Here is a 19,214-nt window from a genome sequence, read left to right as displayed (position 1 = left end):
AATACCATTAATATTCTCCTACAGCAAGCTTCTTAGCTCTGCCTTAATCCTGTTGGTGGCAGTCAAAGTTACCCCAGCTGAGTGCTGTGTTGACATGCAGGTAACCTGCTGTGCGATGTGCTCTCCTCCCTGAACGCCCCACGCCTGGCCCTCACCCATGGAGGACTCAGCCTACCGAGCTGCAGCTGCTGACAAAATCCTAAAGCCTTTCCTCAGATTTCAGGCCCTGCGCTAATCTCAGCTCCCGCCACAGAGAAAGCTCCCTGGGAATGGGTGCAGTGGTGCAGAGCAGGACGCTATGAACTCCTCCTAACCCTCTTCTTCCTGTTCTCCTTATCCTCTTCTCTCTCTCCACTTTCCTTCCTCGCTTGTTTCCTCCATTGTCCTTACCTTCCATCTCTCTCCGCTGCTCCACCTTCGATAACAGTCTTGACGAAGATGCCCAGCTTCTCCAAGCCTGCATCCGCACCCACTCCCATTCCGATAATGCTGATGCCCAGGCCATCGTCATCTAAGCAGGGAGCAAAGAGATAATTCAGAGACATGATTTACAGCAGCAGCTGACAATTCAAGGCAGGGCACAAACTATGACTCAAACGTGTCCATGAAAAGACGGATGCATGGAGGGATTGACAGATAATTACATTATCCATCAGCATAGTTATTACTATGAGTTAATGTGAGTTATTACTAGTTCAGAAATACAATGTATATCTCCAAACACAGCATGTACAAAGTTCATGTTAGTCTTCTCACTGTGACAATCAAAAGTACCTTCAAAAGCTATCCAGCATGTAATAAAGCCTTTTGTACATTTACACCCTCACTGACAATGGGCTCAGACTATTCCTGGGGTAGTCATTGTACTACTGTGGTATAAAATCCTCAACAACTAAATATAATATCAGATTTTTCAGTGTTTAATGTGTACATACTTTCTTTATAACAGTTTCCTTTCTTTTTGGGAAACTCAACCACAGATTTTTAAAGAAATCTGCAGGTGTCTGTTTCCACAATGTCAAAGTTCAGTTTTAGAAGGTGGTTGCACTTTTTGCTTCTCATGACCCAAGTAATCACAAACACATTCATTGATGTTTAGGTTTGGGCTCTGGGGAGTTCATTGTTCTAAGAACACCAGCAGCTTCTTCTTTGATTTTAAAATGTTCTTCCTTTTTGTCCATGTCCCTTTCTCAGCTTCCCCACAGTGAAAGGATGGACATAAACATCTGTGGATTATTTCAGATCTAAAGCAAGAGTGGAGCTTGATTTTCGCTTAGCTTTCAAAGATGAAAGCTTTAAGTACTGTTTATCTAATGTAGGCCAGGTTTTGCATCGTTGTTAGGAGTCTCATTTTCTTTATCTTTTAATTAAACTTTAGTTTTGCAAACATTTAGATTTTTTTATCCATGTGGATTATTTGATATCTAATCTCATCAAAAATATCACCTTGAAAAACACAATAATTACAATACTTTGCACTTATTGGCCAATTTGTCTGGAAAATAAATAAATGTAGGGCTGTCTGACTTTTTCACAGTACTGTATATATATAATAATTATACAGCCTAGACCAAATTAGTGTAACGACACACATTCTACCCCCTTCCAGTGAATCTCTGTAAAGCAATGAGTACATTGTAAGAGAGAAAATTCACCCTTTTCCAGCTCTACTGGGAAAAGTTCCAGTTTCTCCACCCTCTTCTCCAGTTCATACTCCGCTGAGGATGCCACCGGATCCACCTCCTCGTTTCTGCGATCATAATCCTCATTCGAGTAGGTATTAAAAACCTGGAGACAGAAACAGGTGAAGCTTATCTCAGTGCTGGGGTCATATTACAAACAGAGTAGTGAATGTAGAACAGGAGATTTATTTCTTTATTTCAGCCTCCAAAGACCAAGCATGGCATGTCACTGTGAATCACTGAGGGCTCATAGCTATTACATTTCCAAGATGTATGGAGTAGGTCATAAAACAACGATACTATGTCTTCACTTTTACAGGGCATCTTTCCACTTCAAACACATGATTGGTGGGAGAGAGGAATTATGATTAGTAAAGGGGGCCGCATATAAGGTTGTCACTGTGAATTTGTGCACCAGATCTGACCCCATAACTTTGCTCATGCTCTGAAACACAAACAGTCACTTCCCATCCCGCCAGGGTAAGTGACAGAGCTGAGCGGTGGGGTGTGAAAGGGCTGTCACGCAACGCTGCCTCACCCACCCATGGCATCTCGCACGCACCTCGCCCTCATGCCAACATGCAGCATGACTGCTTCTACTTCACCTGGCTCTTACTGGACACTGCTGAATACATCCCTGTGCTTGATTTGATTACAGTTGTTTAAGAAACTAGACAACACATCATGAAAGCTCAAATTTCACAGCAGATTCATTCAGATTATTTTGGTGCAATATAATTTTATAACATTCCTTTCTCATTGTTCCCTAAATATGTGAAATTGTAAATAAACCATCTATTTACATTTTGTGGTGTAGTTTCAATTTCAGTTTACACTGTCTAAGCTATTAATGTATAACAACTATTCACCTGACAAGTGATTACAAACCTTTAAATGATAGCACATATTTCCTCACCCTTGAGCTTGACGGTGAAGAACCAACGTGAGCCATAACTAGCATACCACTGACCTCTGCTCCTGTTCACCTCAATGAATAGACCTTTGCTCAACATTGACTGGAAATCCAGATTCAACCTGAGAATTTTATTATAGTCAAAAAATGAGTACATACTTTATTAAATATTACTGCAGTTAATGCTGTACAAATACAGGAATTGTGCTGATAACTGCTGATGCCGATACATAAACATTTATAAGATGTAGAGACTGTGAATATAACTATCTGGATTAGCATTACAAAGAAATAAAAAAATATATATTTCTTTAGAGCAACGAATGCAGACATTTTAGCGCAGTAGCCCAGCTTCGTTTAAAGCTTAAACCTTCTGCTCTACTAGAGGACAATAAACAATGTGAATAAATATCAGTTTGAAACAGCAGTCAAATTTTAACATTCAATGCCATTGTTTTTTACATCAGTTATCAGCCATATAACAATATGATTTAATATCATTATGTATCACAATTTGTAATCCATTTTAATTGATTGTAACATTCCAAAATCAATCCCCTTGAATCGCTACCTTCACATCAATTCATCACGACAAATGCACTTTTACACCCTGAGAAAAGATCAGCTTCTCACAATAATGTAAGTCCTGGAGTAGCCCTGCGCTGCACATTATGGGTTTTCCCTGCTTCCCTACACGCCCGATCCAATTAATAAGCTAATTAAGACCTTGCAGATTATGTGTGCTAGAGCAGAGAAACCACTAAAATGCATAGGACCAGACCAAGGTTACGACTAACTGATGTAGGACCACTTCGTCACCTTGACAACTACAGAAATACCATGAAATCAGCATAAAACAGCAACACTCACTAACACCTGCTGAAAGCGTGTGAGCTCCTGGCTATCATCTATCAGCAAATTAGCGTGCCACATTCACCTCAAGGCAGCCGTCAAAGCGGTCATATCCAGCTGTCACTTTGAGGAATATCAGCTTCATTTAAGCTCTGATAAATCATAATTGAGTCACCGCTACCTTGTCTGAGGAAACAAATTAGGCTGGGATGCTTGACATACTGTATGTTCGTTATGAAAATAAAGCACCCATAGCAGAACAGCCTGTGCGGTAGGGAGTGTTCTAAAAGTGGAGGCTCAGGAATGTATGAAAGCACAGCACTGAAAATGATGAAATTGGAGCACAATTTGAAGCAGCTCTGCAAATTAGTGTTATAAGAGCGGCAATGTCACTGTGAACTTCCCATCATCAATAATGCAGCCTGATAAACCACTATCCATTATTGAGCAACCACGTAGCTGAACAATAGATTAGCTGCTACAATGCTTATTAGTCTTTTCATCTGCTTCGCTCTGTCTCACCAGGCTTGGGGTAAGCTGAGCAATGCAAAACATGCTGGAGCAACGTCTGTCGCAAGAAACAAAGAAAGAGGGACGGGAGTGAAAAAGGCTGAAAATGTGTACAAGCTCCATGACAGCAGCTGCAATGCCATCAAGACTCAGATGAAGCATGGCTAAAAAGTATGTTTGAAAATACACCAGATCTAGTATATATAGTAATTCTCTATCAGCACCAATGCTGAGCTGATTAAACAGATTGAGTATGAGCTAGACAGGAGCGATCATTATTTGATACTGTTTCCTAGTCAACATGTGATATTTTCTTGCTAAAACATCTAACAATTATGAGCCCTCCCCAAGCCCTATACACACTTTCTATGCTATCTTTAGCTTATGCATTTTTTGCGACTGATTAAATAAAAATATTTAAAATATTGAGTAATCCAACATGTTTTGGTAATAAAATATTTCACCCCAGGTTTTTAAATTTGTGACTGAAAACATGCATTTGCACTCCAACAGGGACTAAATAAAGGAGGAGACAGCTCACTAGTTGGAAATTTAATGGTAAAGCATAATATGGTGTCCGTTTATTGGGCAAAACCTGCCTTTCAATAAGAATACCCAATCCGCTTGCTGGTAAAGCAGCACGTTAGAAAAGCTTCCCCTTGTTGTGGAGCCTGAACAACTCAATATTTTTTTGTGCGTTATTAGAATCAAATGCTATAAAGTATTTATGCTTTTTTTGTCTGAATTTATCAGTGATCTTAAAATTGTTTCTAAAATGTTAAACATACTTTTATTTTGGGGTTTATAGATCTCTCCTCATTAAAAGAGAATGGAAGTAACTGCCTGGCAGCACTGCCCAGAGGGCTCCGCAGGTATGGTTTCACAGTTGTATACTTTCTTTAAATAATGTTCAAATTGGTAACTTGTGGAGAAATTTTAGATTGCTAAATGTGCACGAGTGAGTGAGTTCCAAAGCCACATCCACACACTTCACGTTTATTAAAAAAAAAAAAAAACATGGAGTTTTCCAACAATGTAGCAGAGATTTAACTACAGATGCCTGCATGAAAGCATGAAAATGTATATTTTCATAAATTATGAATGGTGGGACTTTCCTCTATACACAGAAGCCATGTTGAGCATTATGAGCTTTCTCATTCATTTTTCAACCAGTAATCGGTCTCTACCTTTATAAATTCTCTGAGCTCATAAATGCATGTTTCAGTCACACATTTCCAAATCAGAGGTGAAATAGAGGGGTGATGATAAAGAGGAAGAGAGAGAGGAAGGAAGAGACAGAGTGAAAGAGAGAGGTGGGGGGAGAACGCATGCAATAGTACTCCCTAGAGGGTACGCTGTTATGATGGCGGGGTCTAATGTGATTCGCACATTCGCTGAGTCGACGGGCTCTCCTGTCAGTGGAGCAGTACCAGAACATTCCACACACCATTAACTAAATTCTCCTGTTCTCTCCCGGGCCTGTCCGCCTACAGTCACAATGCCCACCGCCAACTAAAAATGGCACTCTGGCTCACTGTCTGCTGTCCAGCAGCCAGACATGGCAAATGTAAGAGCTTTACTGATTCTGCCAGGGACAGAGTGGGCACCAATCTGAGGTGTGAGTTGTCTATATTGACCATTATGATTCTATTTTTGCGCTGTCAGGTTTACGCAGATGAACAGGAAGATGATGCATCTGTTGTGGATATGGAACCATTTTACTGATTCATCAGTAAAGTAGCCTTCAGTAGGACAAATTCTCTTGATATTATGCAGATCACAATCAGGTTTAAAGGGAAACTGTAGTTTTTTTGTTACATATTTAAAACATGTTCTAAATAAAACAATGTTGGTGTTTTATTGTTTGTTTTTTAAAATGCACAATAATAAAGTAAAAAGTATAACTGAAGCCACAGAATTGTACCAGTTTCAGTTTCAAAATGATCCTATATATTCATGAGTTTTAAAACAAGTTCAACAAGTACACATCATTTAGTTGTTTTCAGAATTAAGGAGGAGTATTTTAATTTATTCTGACAGGTATTGCTGTGGATGCACTAGCTTCATCTACTTAATTCAACTGCATTGGAAGGTGACAACATGCAGGAACACTTTATTCACAACATTCAGTTAAGTGCAGAGCAGTAAATGGTCCATAGTAAATTATAACATTATTAGTGTTTTTATCTTTAGCAGTTATTACCATTAGATGGAAAAGCAGCAGATGTGCTGGAGAATATTGCATTGCTGAATTGATGCTATGCCAGAGTTTCTATAAGCTGTCTCAATCCATGTCCTATGGAAAGCCACAAGTTTTCTTGCACTGCATTTTAGCAAATCAGCAGTTTTATAAAATAATAAAATTAGCAAAAAATACATCTTGTGAAAAGCACTGCAATTCCCCTTGAAATAATTTAAGAATTTTTTTCTAGAAATGAAACTAGTTGACTCCATGTTCTCCAAGTTATACTGGGCAGTGGGAATGCTCAAAAGCATTTGGTGGCTGTGTTACACAAGATTTTGCTTGGTATCTTCTGCTGAATTTGCCTTTCTGATTATGAAAAGTCTGGATTCCATTAGTTCTATTTGCATTTCAATGAACTACTTAAACTACCTCACAGGGAAAAAATACACAGCTAACATCACATCACACAATCTAACTTTATTCTATTTTCGGCTAGATCTGTTACAGGACCAGATCAGATTCATAGTTTTGTCTCCCTTTCCAAGATTTGGTTCAGAATTCTATGCTTGATATGGTCGTTCATTTGATGCTCTTCAAGGTGTTGACTGTAAAATCTTTAATGAGCAAAACCACCTATCTGCTTTTGTTAAGGAGTCTCAGGCTCAACCTCTTTCATTGTAAGCACAACCCTCCCTGATCCAGCCTGAAAGCTCTGATCTAGCTTCACTGATACTGACTACCAGCACTTCTCCTATCTTCTCATCACTTCTCCGCTAGCAGCTGTGCTTCCTTTCCTCATGAAAGGTCCATCTTGCATTTGCCACTCTCTGATCAATATAGCTGTTAACTGACACCCAACAAACACAACATAGCCTAGCGCTTTTGTCTTCTCATCATAAATCAGCCACTCACTACCGTTTCGCGTTTCTCTGACACACTTCACACCACAATCTAATCAGTGGAGTCTTACTTAAAACACCCAACAGCTTGCAGTCTTCTCAGCCTACAGTATCATTCTGTATGAAGGTCAAGAACTGTATCCTTATTCAATATTGATATCTTAATGTTGGTATTAGAGGTGCACAAAGAAATCAGAATCCTAAGGTTAGCAGATAATTGCTTAAGAAATTTCCAGACAGATGTTAAGATTTTTCTATCTGATATTTTATGACTGGAAGAGCAGAATGTTTAGCCTACGCTGGGCTACCATGCTAAAATGTGTGCATTTTATTCATTTGGAAACCTATTGAAACAAGTACTATATTTCCAAATAAACCAGGCAGATTTAGTCCATATTTCTACCCTTTTAAATGTTTACGCATTATATGTACTATATGTATATGTAGTATTGTACTACATTATATGCCATCAGCTCGCAATTCCCTTATCAATGCACCCCAACTGTGATGGGGCTGTGTTTAAAGCATCAATATGTATTATGGATAAGCTTGTGGCCATATGCGTATCAATACCGTGATAGCTGTATTGTTATTTCTTAATTTACCTTTAAACTGTTTGCATAGGTGCGAGTCAAACAGAAACTGCTTTTAAGTCTGAACGTGATCTGATCACAGAAAACATGTTTGGTGTAGCGTAGTGGGTAACACTGGGGTTCGATTCCCTGCTTGTGTAAGCACACCACGCTATACTAATAACAGTCCTTGGGCAAGACTCCTAATGCAACTTCTGCCTACATCTGGATAAGAGCATCTGCCAAAAACATAAATGAAATAGGGAGAAAAAAGGTGAAAACACATTTTGCAATGCGAAGCGTAAAAGCACCCTGAGAGCAAAACATTTTGCACCATCCAGCATGTGGCAAAAATGTATAAAAAGTTTATCTTTAGGTTTTATTCTTCATTGATTATTATGTGCATAAACAATGTTTTGGAAAAAACAAAAACTTCTGTCCTGTCCGGGTTCCTTCTGTGCATCGCACTTTCAGGAGAAATGGTGCTTGTTCACTACTTTAGGTCTGCTGTTGTGTTCATAAATGAAGTGAGTGTCCTTTCTTAACTGTTTTTAAAGAACTTTAAAGTATTTTACAGAAAAAATTGCAATTAATTAAAAAAATTTCATCACTCTCTCCAACCTTATTTAGGGGAATTCCTTTTCTTAATTCTACATAATTCAATCATAAATAGTCAACAAAGTCATTAATAGTGGACTGCCGCTTGCCTTCCGCCCGATGACCGCTGGGATAGGCTCCAGCACCCCCCCGCGACCCTGAGGGAGAAGTGGCTTAGAAAATGGATGGATGGATGCTGCTCTAGATTACCTTACCAAATCAGAATTGTTCACAATGGTGGTGATAAATACCAGACATCCAAAGCATTTAATGCCTCTAAAGGCTTCTGCACAGAATGTTATTACATTAAGTAGTTACAAATACGTAGCCTCATGCCAGAAAAATAGTTTTACATTTATCATTTTCAGAGAAAGTTTTAGCTAAAATGCTTTTATTCAACAAAGGAGGAGAAATACATGCAGAGCATGAGAAAGAGCATGTATAGTACCCAAAACAGTACCCAAAGACAACACATTTTTTCAGATTTTACAATAATCAGCAATACATATAAAAGCTTATAAGACATGTGAAGCTTCATTGATGCTTTTTTAATAGCACGTTTTGCATACCACTGTAAAGAAATCTAAGTCAGTAAGTTTCGCTACAATTACTACAACTATTTCTCACCAAAACACTCTGTTAACAATTCAATTATGTACAAATTTTGAACACTCAGTGGAATTTCCTCTTACAGTAAACACTGACCAAAAACATCTGTTGTATATCTGGTGTGTTTTGTCATTATACTGTATCATATTGCATCGTGAAGCTGCTGACAGTACACACCCCTAGCAGTTATGTTTGTTTTGATAGGTAAAATGCATGGTCTGATAAAATTTAACATTTCAGCAAACAACCATGCACAGGATTATATTTCACACTTCAGTTGCCCTTTATTGATATTAAATCAATTAATAATAAACCCTTAGGGATGTGAAACCTGTTCTAAATGTGTGTGAATGGTTGCACCGCATAATGCAGTATTGTGCTTCTTTAATAGTGAGAGAAAACACAATAGCTAACAGAAAGCTCCAATTTCACTTACTCATCCATTTTACTGCAGCCAACATACATGGGCCTATATATGTCACAGCTTCTCTAGGGGCAAATTTTGATAAGTTAAAGTCTTTAAAATGCATGACTGATGACACATTAGGTATGACAGGGTTAATGCAATACAAACAGTGCTGTTGATATGCATATTTCATTTCATGCTGAGAGACTTCATGGGTAATCCTGCTCTGTGAGCATCTCATATTGCCTGCTGCCTCTGGGTGTGCCTCCCTCTATCTTTCTCTCCAGAGAGAGAGAGTTCTGCCACTGAGGCTACAGGGGCAGATCATACTGTAGCAGTTCCATCATCTATCTTTCCACTCCCACTCTCTTCATTATGGGCTCTCTCCTCTCCCTCCTCCAGCCTGTCCCAGCACTGAGTGCTGTCCTGCTCTTTTCTATCAGCATTCATCTAATGTTGAGCCAGGGCACCTCTGGCCACACTGTGGGTGACTGCATTCCTGCTGGGGTCCGGGCCAAGGATTAACTGTAGGGGCCGAGAGTGAGAGAAGGAGGGAAGATGGGAGAGAGATGGGAGAAAGAGGTGGAAGGGTTGGAGGGTGCATTTTTATTGATGCCTGCCTCAGCACTGAATGAAACATGGGCCCAGCCAACGTCCAACGATTGCATTAAACTGAAAATTCAAGTTCTGGCTAAAATTCAAGTGTACACAATTTTCTCCTTTGCAAAGATAAAGTCAGTCAGCAAAGACATGACTAGTGCACAAAGTTTGTTTCTTCAGTCTTGCGCTGGAACTATGAGGCTAATGTAGCTAACAAGTAGTAGAAGCTTATACATTTCCAATTAATAAATGATCAGTAGAACACTAGACAGCTCTAAATATAAATGAAGCAATTTTAGATAAATGCAGAATGATGGGGCTGTAGAAATTCTAAAATAACTGAGAAAGCTGGATAGGATCTAGAATTAAGGTAAAAAAAAATTCAATAATAACATTTAAATAAAAATAATAATAAAGTAATTTAATAATAAAAACTAAAGTAATATCCAGAATTGATCATATTTTTAAAAATGTAATAACTTAACAAATAATGAATGCACATAGATAATTACAGTATATTGTTTATCAATTTAGAACTTCACAGAACTATTATAAATATTCAATAAACAATTTTAAAAATCTTTAATAGCTTGCAATATTTTTTCTAAAATATATGCTACTGCTGTATAAATTGTAAATACAGCAACTACTTCCAAGTTTTTTGGACGGTGGCATATAACTGATAGGATGATTCCTGATGCTTAATGATACACTGTTATCTATTTAAGTGGACAAGTGAATGACAAAATTCAGGATTCTGCTACTGACAGCTGCTACTGTTTTCAGCTATGCAATGCATTTTTGACCAGTTTTAAAGCTAACTGTATGTTATACAGTTTCAGACACCACAAGCAGTAAAGTATCTGATTATTAAGGTGTGAGCTGTAAGTATCCACTACGTGTTAACTAGCCTCATAGCTGTCAGCAGAAATTAAGAAGCAAATTTCGAACAAAAATAAAATGACCTGGCTGATTGACTACTCAACTACTTGGCTGATTGGGATAAGCAGAAAAATGTACAAGTTTGATATTTTCTCAAACTTTCACTGTTTAGATGACACACTCATCCCTAGTCACACTCAGCCAAACGGAGGTCTATCTAGGCCAAGACTGACACCCAAGCATTCTGTGATGCATTAGCAAAACAGCACAATTATGACTCAGCACATTAACATTCCTGAACACTTAATTTTGTCCTGACAATGCTGACTCACACTGGAAACATGACATACTGTTAAAGGGAACACAAAAATCTTCCATCCATCCATCCTCCAAGCTGCTTCTCCATCAGGGTCGCAGGGGGTGCTGGAGCCTATCCCAGCAGTCCTTGGGCGGTAGGCAGGATACACCCTGGACAGGTCGCCAGCCCATCGCAGACAGACAGACACAGACAGTCACTCACACCTAGGGGCAATTTAGCATGTCAAATTGGCCTGACTGCATGTCTTTGGACTGTGGGAGGAAACCGGAGAACCCGGTGGAAACCCACGTAGACACGGGGAGAACATGCAAACTCCACACAGAGACACACAGGACCCCTGTCACCCGGCCGGGGAATCGAACCCAGGCCCTCCTTGCTGTGAGGCGACAGCGCTACCCACCATGCCACCGTGCTGCCACAAATCCACAAAATTCTTTATGCCTCTAAATTACTGCTCACAGGTGAGATACAGACTAATGGCTCTTACTCTATAGTCCTCAAGCCAAGTTCCTGATATTAATATTAGTTTTGGCATTAGTACTCAGGCTCAGCTAGAAAATGGAACATTTGAAATTGCATTTGAATTCAGATTGGATCAAATTAGTAAATAAGCATTCACCAGTTTTTGTACTGCAAAAAAAGAGCACAATCCCATTTTGCAAACTTATGTCATAAAAGCTCAAGAACATGAGCTGTTTTCATTAGACACAGTGTTCTCTGGAATATAAGTATTTAAGTAAGGCAGATTTGAAGAGTCAGGTGCTGTTTGAATTCTTAAACATTAATCAGTCCTGCATTCTACATATGAACCACTGCAAAGCCACTCTGGTCCAGTGCACGACAGAATGGACTGGGAAACTCAACAACATTTACCTTTTCCCCTCAAGAAAACTGCTGATTCTGACTGAAGCTTATCTCCCCATGTGTATGTGTTCTGCCTCCCTTTAATCCTGTGTGTGAGGCATTAGCATTGGGTACGTTAATGCCAGCAAAAAACATTCCCACTAGCACAGCGAGAGAGATTCCTAGTGTGCAGAATCTGGGAATGACAAACAACTGTTCCTTTCACGACTCATTCCCAATTATGCATGTGTGGGTTAAAGCATCTCACGTAGCTAATAACAAAGCACCCTGCTGTATTATTAATTAGTGTGATTTACTGAATAGCACTGTTAAGATGAATGTCAGCAAATACAAAAGTGCATTATAGCAGATTTGCATGGTGGGCACTTCAGTAAAAATATACCATCACAAGACACTTTGAGGACACATAACATTTAGTTAAAACAGACAGTGAAGAACCAGCAGCGCAACATTTAAAAATACTACCAAAATTACTCACACTACACAATAGAGTTTCACATACTGCGCTGCACTAAATCCACCCTGTAGACCTCAGCGTCATGCAGGCGATCCATTCTGAGAATGTGGCCCCTTAACTCGTTTAAGTCTGCCAAATCATGCAAAATCTGTGCACGCTGGCCAGAGTGAAAAATACCAGTCAGTGTGCACTTTCTGTGGGCTACTGTGTTTCCCATCACTGTAATAGAGATGCATAAAGCTTCCTTTACTGTTCGATGCCTTGTGTGCACTGCAAGCTTGTTCAAAGCGCAATTTGGATTGATAAGCACTTATTATTTATTGTTTAATCAGAGGCAAATGTAATTTGTTTGCTTGTTCAAAAAAGTAGTTTATAACATCTAAATCAAAAACTATGAATTTTCAGCTTTTCTTAGATCAAAAACTTATCTGATCCAAAAAAAAAGAATGAGACATCACGTGATTAAAAAAAGAGCATATTAAACAGCAGAAATAGCCATGATTTCGAGTCTTAAAGGGTTAACAAAGCCTGATTATGATCTCTTTTATGAAACATGCAGTTGGTCAGTGTTCTTTCAGAACTGATATCTGTAATATGCTCAGAACATAATGTAAGGATGTAAAATGTCATAATCTGACATATTATGATGATGATGGATATTCTCATATTACCTAGACGTGCTACAGAAAGTTCTTTGCAGCATTGTTCCCAGCATCTTTTTCTAAAGAAGTTTTTTTTCTAAAGAATATGAAATGATGGAACCTATGCTTGCTATATTCTGAAGAACAAATAGGCTGCTGTAGACAGTCAGTGCTGACTGCACATGATGTGCACACAGAGTAAACTGAACTCAGTACAACTGGGTGTGCATACACATGGCCCATTTGGCCAACAAAGCAGGACAGTATGTCAGTCTGAGCGCCTCCTTGTTTTCAGCCAGGAGCAGAGCGAGAACAATGCCTCCCTCTCCAAGAGAGCCTGGACTCAGGGAGGGAGGGGCAGTGGTTGTGCCTGACACGGCCAGCCGGGATCTTCCCTGGCCCGGGACTGCAGAGCTGTCTTCTATTTCCAATCGTTAAAAATTCAACCCTGCAAGAGGTCAGGTGTCACGAAAACAAACCAACCAAAGAATAACACATCACTAATATACAATAACAGAGTAAGGCCTTTGCCACTGGATTCTAGCAAAAAAAAAGTCTGATATCAGATATCAGGATAAGCTGTGTAAACTTCAATGTCACTAACCCTGGTGGAGCAGAGTTTTATTACAGGGTAAAATTCATTGTCTTCCTGATTGCCATTTTCATAAGCATGGACTTTGCTTCAGGGAAATTAAAAGCAAAAAACAATCTCCTGATAACTTGTTTGCTCTGTTTAACTGTGTCAAGGCCACCACATTTGCTTCATATGAAAAGCTGTACTTTCTTATTAAACCCAAACAGTGATTGCATAATCATCAGCTCCTAAGAGGGTGACAGAATTTGCTGTTGTTCTGGTCAAGCAATGCTTCAGGAAGGGAACATCCAGTTAGCTTATGCTTGAGTGGGGCTGGCGGATGCTAATCCGCAAAAGCAGCAGAAATCCCTCCACATATCTTGGGTAGAAAACATTCCCTAAGGCTTCTCTGCATTCATGTGTCTCATCCACTGAGTCTGACTGACAACATTTGTAGCAAAGAGTGATATCAACAACACACAAAAGCCATGACTCAAAGGCCTAGCCAGTTTTTTGAACCTTTTTAAAATATGTAGAGTTAGCACACCGTGCAGAGTGCATAGTATCACGCAACAGAAGGTTTCATTTCTTCATCAAACAAAAATGAGATCAATTAAGTCTTTTGGAAATGTAAGTGCATTTAATATATCTCAGATCCAAAACTAGCTATTAGCAGCTTCACATAGGAAGTCTGAATTTGTAATGAAGAGCAGCAGCAGAATATGTGCTGCCATTTACAGTCTCATGCCTCACTGAGTCCAAGTACAATATACTCCCCTTATTCACTGGATTTAGGGTTGTTTTCTCAAGTGCCTCAGCCCAAACTGTGAAATGTTACACTAGACCAAAAACAGGCATCAGTAAAAGCACTGTGGATCCAGGTCGACATCCCTGATCTTCAGGTGACAAAATAAAGCTTGAGCCACAGCCATGTCTTTCAGCTATTATTTTGTTTACACAACGATGCGTTCCAGTTTATAGAGTAAATGACACAGATCAGAAAGGAGATAATCTGTGTGAGCAGATCATAACAGGCTGCTTGTTCAGCTTAAATAAAGAGAAATAAAGAACTAAAATCCTGACATTTGACCAATGGAAAAAATGATGCCTAGTCACTGTTTATTTACCCTCCATCTGGCTATATGCTAAAAATAATGGATGATCAACAGGAATGCACCAAAATGAGGTTGAAGGCGATATGCAATGACCATATCTGCCAAATCATATCAATGTAGATACATAAACATTAAAGATACACAATGATTTAAAAATTTTAACAGTATCAACAGATATTTGCTGAAAAAATGCTGTCATTAGAAGTTTAGATGTTTAGACTTGAACGATGTTTCCTGCTGATATTTCAAGTAACGTCAGGTCAAGTCGTCTTTATTGTCATTTCTCCATACAATGTGTATACAGTGGAATTAAAATGTTAATATCAAGGCTCAACGGTGCAACACAAAACAGCAGCATGTTACATATATGACTACATAAAGTCCGGATACACAACTGCATGAAATGAGTGCAAAATATATCATAAATACACCAGACAATAACATTGAGGACAATAAATACACAGAATAAATACAGAGGACAATAATCACACATAATGCTAACTGGAAATGACAACAAAACAATCTACACACATGGTCATTATGTGTATGTGTGTCAAAGCAGCACGAGTGGAGGAATGAGTGCAAACACTTAACTGCAAACTGTACAGAAAGTGTCCCGTAACAGTGTTTAAGGTACAGGTGTGCTGTGATGGTTAGGGGGTTTGTGATCAGTCTAGGTAGATGATGGGGGGCACTGGTGCATTCAGAAATCCGACCATCTTGGGGAACAAGCTGCTGTTATTTAATGATAATACTCCAGGCATGTTTAGGCTGCTGTGCTAAAACATCTGAATTTTATTCAGTGTACTGGTTTCACAACCCTGAAGAAATAAATCTTTACAGCGCTAATCCAAGTAGATCTATTCACAATTTCTTTCTTTCATAAAAGTTTATATATCAGCAGCAGTATCTGCATCAATATATATCAAAATTCATTTCCATATTGGTTCACCCTAACAAACAAATAAAATGAAGAAACTGAGACTGTGTGCACATCACAGGACTAGCACTACAGGCTACAGAGAAATATAACATTAATTTCTATGGTATTATAAATACAGTAAAATGAATAAAATGCAGACATTTTTGCACGGTGGATCAGCATCATGTAAATGTTCTGCCCTTGTGGAGTAAAATAAATAAAATATCAAGAATCAGCTTGAAATATTTAAGCATTTGTCCTATGCTGGTATTATTATTAAGCAATTACCTCCCAAAAAAGATATGACTGATGTCACAACGGTAATAATCAAAGCTGCCTCCAGCTATAAAAGGAAGCTGTATATTTCTAAAGCTGTATATTTCTCTTTACAAGAATACAGCAGACATAAGAGCATAGGACCAGATGGACAGTATGCAGGCTTCTATAATATAATGATGGAGCAGAGAAAGTGGAGTGTGCAATTACTAAGTCATTTCAGCACTCATTCAATTGCTCTCCAGTCTTTCAAATCCACTTAATTCGATTAGGGAATCAAGATGTCGCAACAAGAGGCCGAATTTTGTATGATGCAACATTTCATTACAACCTCTAAGTGCCATTTGGGAGCACGTAGAGAGCATGATGACAGGATAGACACTACAAAGGACAGCCAAGTGCACATGCACACCCAGAGCACTTGTCTACAGCAGATCATTTAATTAGCTTCGTTTCTCAGTTGTGAGGCTTTCATGCTGTGTGTGGTTGGACCAGGATGCCTTGTTATATGTGCCACCCAAATATGAAAGAAATCTGTCATCACCACATAAGCATCAAGTGCATCCGTGCATCCACTGTAATGATCTGTTTGTCCAAGGTATTGGTATTATCACTTTTATCAGCTGAACCGTGAAACACCTGCAGGCTAGGGGTCTATGCTACAGTGCAAGTTATTACTCTGTCCTCAGCATTTACAGGGCTCACTTCACCACAGACCTTTTCTGAGCTCCATCTGATGTGACAGGTCTAGGTGTGAAAGCTGGCTAAAGAGAGGCCAATACAACACGGTCCTCTCCCTTACCTCTCTCCATTCCCTCCAGTCCTCTCATTTCAGTGTGCAGGAGTGATAGCTTCCGTGCAGCATGCATATTATTCATATTTTGACTTTTAAACAACCTCGTAATTCAGAGGAATTGGTGACACTCTGGTAGAACATGTACATAGCACAAAACACATCGCCTTTGGAACATTTCTCATTAATTAACATTTTCACATTAATCACCGGATTAGACCCAGAGCTCCTTATATTGGAATGACGCTGGCTGTAGAATGACGTATGACTTCAGAAGTCTACTGAGTCCTAACGTGATATATGTTACAACTTTGTGATGTAAACAACGTGATCCTGTACTGTCTAAAATTATATATGTAATGTCTAAAAAGAAAAGCTATCCAAAGGAAGACTACACTGAAAACCAAATAATTCTGTTTATGTTTTCTTTGTTGTACCAGAAACGTACTAGGATCCATCTGATAAATTCAGATCTAGGGATACACCGATAAAGGAAATGTTGGCCGATGCCGATATCTAATATTTGTAAATATCTGCCGATGCCAGTACTGATGCTGAAACATAAACATTCATAAACATATATAAATTGGTCCTACATCTACCTGGATTAGCATTATATAGAAATATTTCGGTTGTATGTATAGTGGCACAAATACACTGATGCTGAAACAAACATTCACAGATATACATAAATATTACTGCTGTCAGAAGAAAACCTTGTATCTCCAAAATGATAACTACAGAAAAGGAAAAAACCTACTTTACTTTTAATGTAAGTCAATGGAATCAGACTTTTTGCCAGGTCAATTTGGGTTGTTTCTTTTAGTCTGTTGTTCATGAAATCTACACACAACATAAAAGACAACAGGCAATGATGTCAAAAAGTGAAAAGTGATAAAGGTTTTCTTCTGACAGCAGGGATATATATATATATATATATATATATATATATATATATATATATATATATATATATATAAATTGGTCCTACACCTAAATGGATTACCATTATATAGAAATATTTCAGTTATATGTATGTGGGTATAAATAAACTAAAATGAATTAAATGCAGATATTCTAGCACAGTAGACCAGTATTACTTAAACATTCTGCTCTTCCATATAATAAATATATCATCAACTATCAGTTTGAAATATCGGTCAAATCTGTCAAACACCTGGCTGATACAGATATTTTTTTAAAGCAAATTAAAAATTCATGATTGGGGCGCCCTCAACAACAATGTTGCATTTAAGGTTAGAATGTCCCATTCATATCAGGACACAATTAGGCAGCCACATTTAGAATGTGTTTTACTTGCATCTAATGTTTAGGCCTTAATGAACACAGATGTACTTGTTTTTAATATGTATGATCAAATATTTTCAAGGCACCATGCCCTTTAAAACTACTGGAATACTGTAGGTCATCTCTGCTCTATAATTATCTTATACAGAGAGCCAGCAGTGAGTATAGCCACTGGGCTGCCATCATTACTCAGCGAGTCTGAGGGAGCTATGTGACCAAGCCAATGAAAAGAGGAGTAGAGCCATTTAAAGACATATACAATAAGTCAGATCAATAAGACCCTGAAAGCTCCTATTTGACTTGCTTTCCTACAAGGGTAGGACTATATAATTAATGAATAATATATCAATGCTAAAAAATGCCCAAAAACGCAAGAAAGGACAATTACAGAATCTGATTCATGAGAGATAATATTATAACTGAATGAGATGGCAAATTGCAATCTCCCTGGAATCGATAGGGCTCTTCTCTACTTCAATGAACAGAGAGCCTGTGAGAGCGCTGTTATAGCCCACAGCCACTAGAGCAGCCCTCCACCACTGCCTCTTACACCAGATTAATTAAGGTTTAAAAGCTTTAATGTTGAAATGATTTATCCGCTTTACGAGGCACTGAGAAATATTACAAGAGCAAGAAAAATGTTGAGAAAGATTAATCATAGACATTTTTTTCTCCCCAAAGTCTTTCTAGTAGGCCTTCCCCCCAGGGGTCAAGCCAGTCTTGTGCTGGGTTAGTCTGGTGGGAGTAGCTACATTTTACCAACCCACTTTGTCCTCTTCATAAGGCCAGACAGGAGACAGACTGTTGTTTGTTTAGAGCATGCAAAACAAGACGGTGGTCTGACAGAGTTTAATATTCCGTATGATTAATGAGCAAAGTCCAGCCTTTGTCTGATAAACTGAAGCCAAGGCCCATTTAACAATTCAGCCCAGTCAACTGTTAACCCAGGCGACACAATACCAATTTACAAAGGGCTGACACTCTCTATTTACTCCCTATCTACAAGAGCACAATTGCATTTCAACAGCCTCTGGGCCATGAATATATTGAAGAGGAGTGGGATAAAACAGAGCTGTTAGAACAAAGCGGTACCCACATGTTTTCGGTTCTAAACACAAGCTACTTTCAATCCATTTAAATGATCATTTTAACATTAGGTTGAATTAGCTTACTACTCGAAAGTGCAAAATGGCATCGGGCAGCAAGAAAGACCTATATACTTCACTTATAATTAGCCA

The 19,214-nt window shown here is 38.6% G+C and overlaps 1 protein-coding gene across 5 annotated transcripts in view; it reads right to left on the bottom strand.

The window, feature by feature from the left end:
- Window positions 1-19,214, bottom strand: part of ppp1r9a (protein phosphatase 1, regulatory subunit 9A) — a 63,688-nt gene that overhangs the window by 34,781 nt on the left and 9,693 nt on the right. For all 5 annotated transcript variants that reach the window (XM_017694934.2, XM_017694924.2, XM_017694951.2 and 2 more), the window contains exons 3-4: window positions 1,656-1,788; window positions 391-511 (exon numbers count right to left, since the gene is read on the bottom strand). In XM_017694934.2, the coding sequence (XP_017550423.1) occupies window positions 391-511; window positions 1,656-1,788 (254 nt within the window). The remainder of the gene's footprint in view (window positions 1-390; window positions 512-1,655; window positions 1,789-19,214) is intronic.

The sequence above is a fragment of the Pygocentrus nattereri genome, chromosome 27 (assembly GCF_015220715.1).
Source record: "Pygocentrus nattereri isolate fPygNat1 chromosome 27, fPygNat1.pri, whole genome shotgun sequence".
NCBI lineage: Eukaryota > Metazoa > Chordata > Actinopteri > Characiformes > Serrasalmidae > Pygocentrus > Pygocentrus nattereri.
Note: the sequence above shows the minus strand (reverse complement) of the source record. Positions and strands in the feature narration are given on the sequence as shown.